The sequence below is a fragment of the Chaetura pelagica genome, unplaced genomic scaffold (genome assembly GCF_000747805.2).
Source record: "Chaetura pelagica isolate M959 unplaced genomic scaffold, ChaPel_1.0 scaffold138, whole genome shotgun sequence".
Classification (NCBI taxonomy): domain Eukaryota; kingdom Metazoa; phylum Chordata; class Aves; order Apodiformes; family Apodidae; genus Chaetura; species Chaetura pelagica.
Window position 1 is genome coordinate 5,510,131 of NW_009954215.1, and position 7,396 is coordinate 5,517,526.

The window sequence follows — 7,396 nt, forward strand, 5'->3', positions numbered from 1 at the left end:
TGGGCGGGAGGGATGACACCACCTCTTACTGCCAGGCTAACTGTGCTTCCCCAGAGCCTGGCTTTTAAACATCCCCCTTGGACCTTTCTGAAGCCAAGCCAACAGAAAATTCTTGGCTTTCCTGGCTTTCATGCCATGCCTCCTGGCTTTTCACTCCCATCATTCTTGCCAATGCTATCGCGGCTGATCTATATCCTAAACGTTCAAGGGTGAGAAGTGGGATTTTTAAAGGCACTGTGGGAATTCTGGGGTTAATTTCCATCAATGAGAGTGGCTCTCTACCACCACATTTAAAACCTTCCTCAGGGTTTCAGGAGTCTTTGGACTAACTGGTTTGGCTGTTCAGAGCTGTAGGATTTTTCCCTTTCTCCCACTGCCAGGAGCCACAATTCTGGATATCATCAGTCCCCTGTGCCTTGTCCCCCCTCAAAAGCTCTTGGGTGGACCACATAAAACAAGTTCAGGCAGAAACAACAGGCTGAGGTTGAAAATTTCCCCCCCACAAATAACCTCATGTTTTTTTCAAGGACTTTTTGCCTTGTTTTCTCATCCTCTGCTTCACCCAAGACTTTAGCTTTGAGCATCCAAAAGGCAGCTTTATATGCTGGTCACAGGCTGGAGTTGGGATTGCAATTAGAAATTAAATTACCCAGCCATAATATCAACAGATGAATTTATCGCTACATAAGGAAAAGGAATCGATGGGGAGAAAAGCATTTTTCAGAGCTAATTTACTTGTAAAATATCCCAGTGGGAGACTGTCAGTATTGCACCATAAGTCCTTTTGCACTTACCTTCTCAGCCCAAGTCTGAGCCACTTAGAGGTGACAGGGGCTGTTAAGTAACAACGGTCACAAATTTTCCAATGAAATATTTTTTTTACCTTCAGAAAGCTGTTTGCAGAAAATGAATGATCCAGATGAAAGTGCCTGGATTAAAGCCAAATGAAAAATAAAGTTTAGAAATTTGCTTTGACAATTTTAGAGAAAGAAATTTTGCTTTCCAAGCTAAAACTACACAGCTCCAAAATAGTGTTTAGTCTAGAAAAAACAAACACTTTTGAAAACTTTGCAGCTAAAATGAAGACGTGAAGTGCTGGAATCCAGTTTTTGAACTGACATAATCTGAGGTAGACTTTGGATTGGCACAATTTTTTTCTTTCACTATTTCTAACACTCTGATGGGATTAAATACCCATCCCTACTTGGTGGCTAGTGATCATCAAGGCACGAGCTCAGTCACCTCTACAGAGTGGTAGTATTTTTGGCCACTGCTGAAAATACAGTGTTGCTGAGAATCTCCATAAAACAGTCAGCACTGGCCATGGTTGAGGAGACTGGATTATTCCATCCCACATAGATAAAATATCTTCATGACTGGAATAGGACAAAGGGAGAAGCTTCAAAGGTTGTTCTACAGTGAAGCTTCTACAAGGGTGTTGCTTGAGGCTGTAGACTTCCAACCAAACAGGGGCAGAAAGGTTGTGTGATTGACTTAGACCAACCTCTCTCCCCAGCTCCACAGCCAACCAGTCCTGGTCTGAAAGCCAAACCTGCTCATCTTGCACTCAGGAGAGGGCTGGGGCAGACTGGATTGGGTGGGAGCTGGTTTTTCCCAAACTAGAGACTCAGTGAAACTGGGAAAATAGAGCTGAGGGGACACAGGAATGGGGCATACAGAAATGGAAGACCCTTAGTTCCCACATCCATGGGAAACTGGGCAGAAGGGAGCACATGTAGGGACCCCTCCTCACCCAGACCTGTATTTCGCTCTGCGTGGTGGGGCTCCTCCATGCTGGAGCCCAGCGGTGACGTCTCACGGCCCCTCCAGGCTTGTTCTTCTCCATTGGGGAGCTGTGGAGGACAACCCGGAGGTTCACCGTGTCCAGCATGCGCAACCTCGGCATGGGCAAGAAAATGATAGAAGGGAGAATTTTCGAGGAGCTTCACTTCCTTATTGAGATGATCAAATCCTTCAAAGGTGAGCTGGAGGCCACCACGCTGCTGTACAGCCTCATATGTGTCCCTCCTGCTGCAACATCTCCCTAACGTTCCCATCCTCCTCCCATTGCAGGGGAACCTTTCAGCCTGCCGACCTTCAACTGTGCTCCCATCAATGTCACCTTTGTCATGCTGTTTGGGGACAGGTTTGACTATAAGGACCCAACATTTCTCACTCTCTTAAAACTCATAGATGAAGTTATGATTCTTCTTGGATCTCCATATTTGAATGTGAGTAGCCTGTCCCACAGATTAGCTTTTTTTTTTTTTTTTCTTCACACTGGCACATTAAAGAGCCACACAAACCATAGAAGTTGGTTCAGAAGTTTTCAAATATTTGGAACCAGCCACTACAACTAAAATATGACAGTTCTGTTGTACCCCTTGGTCACTACAAGCGTGCAGCCAGATTCCCCTTTGCTGCTCTCCTTTTCAACCCTCCTGCACGTCTCCATGGAGCTAAAATGAGAACTGAACTATGGTTATTTTAGCTCTGCAGATTATTTTTTTGTTTCTTCAACCTCGTTGCACCATCTAGGCTTTCTTTGCCTTTGCTGCATTTTCTAAGAAGGCACATTCAGTGCTGATGTCCAGGTGAGTGAGATTTCACAAACTGCATTAAAAATGTTTCTTTGGAGAGTACCAGGAAAACTCTGCTTCTCTTCAAACTATCATACCCCATCCTTCATAACTGATGTTGGAAACACTACCCAGTCTCATACTGATCTAAACTGACTGGTGGCCTGGCATGCTGGAGCCCCAGCTTTGTTGAGAGGCTGACCTGGCTGTTACTGGTAGAGGGTCTGGTCCTGCAGAGCAGCAGAAGTGCTGAAAATCAGGTAGTACTAAATAAAGGCTCAAAGGTCACAAAGTCCTCCAGTTTGAAAGTCTTCCCAGGAAGTCCTTGGGGTGCTAAGCTACTACTACTATAAGACAAAACTCAACAGGTATGTCATGCCTTAGGAAGAAGTTGCTTCAGCATGCTAATGTTTCCGCAGACCTTTTTAATTCCTGCTTCTCTTTTTTAATTCCTTAATAGTATTTCAATTACTACCCATTCCTTGGATTTCTTTTCAAAACCCACAAGATTATGCTTGCGAAAATAGAAGATGTGCGTGTCATTCTGAGGCAATACATGAAGGCAAGCAGGGAGGACATCAATGAGAACAGCGTGAGGAGCTACATTGATGCACTGATATTCAAGCAACAAGAGGTATTTGACTGCTTAGCTCTGTTGGCTGCTTGCAATGTTTCCTTTAGATTTCTGAGCTAAACCAGTTGCTGAGTCTTGATTTCAGTCATGTCACAAAAACCTAAGCTGTTATTGCAGTGGTATTGAAACCAGATGCCAGTCTTCTACATTTGGTGTCATTTACTGCAGAGATTTTTCTATCAAAAGTAAGATATGAAAGCCACAGTCTCAGTCCAGTCCTGAAGTAGCAGAGGTAATCATGCCAGATCAACTCTTTGTTCCCAGTAGAAGATGCATGAATTCACGTGCAAGCTGACTCTGCCTTTCTTTGCATGACAAAAAGTCAATTGACCATTGACACTGTTGCTCCAAGATAAACTATGCACTTAAAGTACTTGAATGATAAATCATCAGCACAAGTCCTAGTCCTGCCCTGCATCTTACTTCAGAAGAGACTTGGCAGTTTCAGGTATCAGTTGTCAACACAAAATACTTGTGTTCTGAGTTTTTTCTTCTTTCTAGATCTAGGCCAACCTTAGGCACCAAGTCTTCTACTTCTATATGGAGGAAGGGTCAGCACAGTCCTAAAGCCCAGCAGAAATGGCCTGAAAGATCATTCTGAACGTTGTTTGGGATTCAGTCCTGCCCTTGGACAAGAAAAGTCCATCAGAGCTGGGATTAGCTGAAACTCCTTCTGTATAGGGGAGAGACTGGGCTCTTCCCAAACCTCTGAGGCTGAGTCTGTAAACGGCATTTTGGCCTGGGCTTTGCCCTTCATCTGGGTGGGGATGGATGCTGAATCAAAACACCACTCCAAACCTTCCATCTTTGGTGTTCCCATCTTTGGTGAATGTCGCACATTCTACTTTACCCTCCAGTTCACAAACACAAGGTCACAGCCCACAGTGCCATAGGCTATGCAGTATTTCCAAGCCTGCTGAATACTCAGACTGATGGTTTTAAGACCTTTCTTACCACTTGTGTTTTTCAAGGAGAAAAACAAGAAAGACAGCCTCTTCCATGATGACAACTTAATGGCATCCATACTTGACCTGGTCATGGCAGGAACAGAGACCATAGCCACAACACTCCAGTGGGCCATCCTGCTGATGATGAAATACCCGGAGATTCAAAGTGAGCTCCTGTCACCTACACTCCATCCATGGCAGATGTGGGGAGGGGAGAGGCCTGGCTGCAGATCCACAGAAGCTCTTCTGCCTTAAGAGCTGAAACCCATCTCTTCATTATTATAAACTTGTGCTGTAATTAGATGCTGACTGAAGTCACAATAAAATAGTCCCTGTGCCTTACTGGAAGAGAGGATGAGTGGAGCTCAAAATATGATCCTGGGGGAAAAAGCCATCCACAGTTCTGAACTAGAACTACAGCAGGGAAATCCAGGCTGGCTTTTTTAACAATCCCTTCCCTCCAGACCTTGGAAAAATATTTTTTTTCCCCAAACCAAATCTGAGTAGGCAGTTGGCTTCCTTGCTGGGGCACATCCCCTTTCTTTGTTCCTTCCAGAAAAGGTGCAGGAGGAGATTGGGAGAACGGTCAAAGCTGGGAGCTGGGCCACCTACGAGGATCGGAAGCACATGCCCTTCACAAACGCGGTGCTGCACGAGGTGCAGAGGTTTATCACCCTCCTGCCCCACGTTCCCCGCTGCACCGCTGTCGACACCCACTTCAGAGGCTACTTCCTTCCCAAGGTAGGTAACTGCTCCATCCAGGAACCCACCACCCTCCTCACTTCTGCTCGTGCCATTAAAGACTGGTTTCTCTAGAGAGAATTATAGGACTGAAGCCCAAAGTGAGCATCCAAAATTACCCCCAGAAGAGCTTCTTCCTCTCCAGTGACTATGTTGAGTCAAGAGAGGCTGGTATTTTAAGAGTCTGTTCAGTCCCCCTCATGCTCAGGACTTCCTCACTCCATGAGTGACCTTGGTTTACCTCCTTGATGCCATCTGCACAGTGAAGTATCTGCCAGGGAATTTACAGGGTCTGACCTTCTGCTTGAGGTTTTCACAGCACCTCATGGGCTTTGGCTTCCATCCTTGGCACTGCTGGGAAAACCTCACTGACTTCTCTCTACTGGCTAATGGGATAAAACCCTCCAGGTCTCCACCTACCCCAGGTGGAGCAAATCTCCTGGGACACCACAGTGTGTGTCACAAAATGAACCAAAACAGAGCACTTTTGCTAGATTTTGTGCCTCCATGTACTTTTCTTCCAGGGAATAATTGTAATCCCATCGCTCACCTCAGTGCTGCTGGACAAAACACAATGGGAAACACCACATCAGTTCAACCCCAACCACTTCCTTGATGCTGAAGGGAATTTTGTCAAGAGAGAGGCTTTCCTGCCCTTCTCCACAGGTAACTATGGGGCTGATCTGCACAGAGCTCAGGCTGTGGCAGGACCATTTCATTACAACATATACTAACATGGTCTTTATGGCTAAGTACTGCCTTTAACTCAGTCAAAAAGCAATTTGGCAACTGAATGCACAACACACTGCTTTCATCTGCAGGGAGAAGGAACTGCATTGGAGAAAGCCTCGCCAAGATGGAGCTGTTTGTCTTCTTTGTAGGGTTGCTGCAGACATTTACATTTCAACCCCAGCCAGGAATTTCAGAGTCTGACTTGGACCTCACTGTCCCCCAAACGACTTTCACATTGAGGCCTCAGCCTCAGGCAACCTGTGCTGTCCTGCGTGAATAACCACAGCCTTGCTGAAGAGCATCCAACAAGTGGGGAAGCTGCTTAGATCCAACTTAGCTATGCGAGGAATCACCACCTCCCATCCTGCCACATCACCCTCTTCCACGTCCCCTTCCCACTGTCCCCATCCACTCTCACTCCACTGCTCTCCACCACTACCCCACATGGTGCTGACCCCCTCTTTGCTCCTGTGTGGTGAGGGGTGCATGTGATCAGCTAGAAACCCATGATCATGGTTGGCCAGCACACACTTCTCAAGACAAACTGTACATGGAGCCAATGGAGGGACCAAGGAGGTGGTCTGGTGAAGGGGATGTGGACCATGAGTAGGAGGTGTGAGGTTCATAATGTCACACAGAGCTGCCTGAAATCCCAAGGAAAGACACACCACCATTTGCTAAAGACACAGAAATACACTTTGGGTCACACACTTGAACCATCTGTAGGTACTTCCTGAACATTTCCAAGCTCCTTAATTATCCGTAGCTTCTAGCAAAATCCTACCAGGATCCCAGGCAGGGAAGTAAAACACAGAGAGTGAAAAAACAGATAAATTCTTATGATTTGAGGACAAAGTTGTTTCTGCCTTGGAACAGTGTCCTGAAAGATGCCCCAGAGTCTGCAAGCCCATTTAGATATGCTAGTGCTGTTACTACCAAGTTCAACACACTTGACAGTCTGAATGAAAGAAGATCTACATTTCTAAGTTTGTTCTAAATCATAAGTCTGCCTGAGATCATAAAAGGCTAATGACACTGACCCATTTCTAGTTTTATGGATCTCTCTCTTTCCTGACCCTGTTAAATAGAAGCAACCATTGTTCCTCTCTTCAGACCTCCTGGGTGCTGTTGGGAGCCATCAGTCTGGTATCTGGGATGGTCTGGCCATCAGAACCAGCCATGCAATTCCCTTGCAAATGGGGTCTAATTTCACGGTGCTTGTATTGCACACACACAGAGAGGCAAGGAGAACTGGGATCAGGGATCAGATGAGACCTGGTTTTGGTTGTTTTCCTTTCCTCTGTAACTTTGTCTGGCTGTTTTCCCTGGCTGTAACACTCTTATCTGCCATCATATTCCGCAATCTTATTCCAGTTGATGTAGAGCTCAGGCAATTTTCCATCCACTTATCTGCCTGTGAGTTGCCCCTACTCCATATGCATTGTCTTATCATGTGCTTTATCATATGGTTTGTTTCTCCCTTCATGGGAACCAAATAAAGTTTTAATCCCATGTCTTCAATTTCATATGCCTGCTACCCAACTTTGCATTGCACAGAAATGCAAATGCCATGAAAGGTTGATCCTGAGCCCAGAGTGGCAACAAATATTGTAAGTTTTACTTGCATCCCTTAGTTGCAGAGGCTGAATAAAAGGTTGCCACCACAGCTTCCCTGATGCTGGTGCTGTCCCTCTGTTTAGTGCTTTGGACCTCTCGCCTCTGTCCTCTCAAGGCACCACCTGCTGGCCATGTCACTCTTGAGG

At 45.8% G+C, this 7,396-nt stretch overlaps 1 protein-coding gene across 1 annotated transcript in view; it reads left to right on the top strand.

Moving 5' to 3' along the window:
* LOC104393815 overlaps nt 1-5,913 on the top strand; it is a 20,346-nt gene extending 14,433 nt beyond the window's left edge. Inside the window, exons 12-18 of the mRNA XM_010003336.1 lie at nt 1,831-1,980; nt 2,074-2,231; nt 3,040-3,213; nt 4,185-4,326; nt 4,717-4,901; nt 5,426-5,567; nt 5,723-5,913. Coding sequence (XP_010001638.1) covers nt 1,831-1,980; nt 2,074-2,231; nt 3,040-3,213; nt 4,185-4,326; nt 4,717-4,901; nt 5,426-5,567; nt 5,723-5,913 — 1,142 coding nt within the window. The remainder of the gene's footprint in view (nt 1-1,830; nt 1,981-2,073; nt 2,232-3,039; nt 3,214-4,184; nt 4,327-4,716; nt 4,902-5,425; nt 5,568-5,722) is intronic.
* The last annotated feature ends 1,483 nt before the right edge of the window (nt 5,914-7,396 follow it).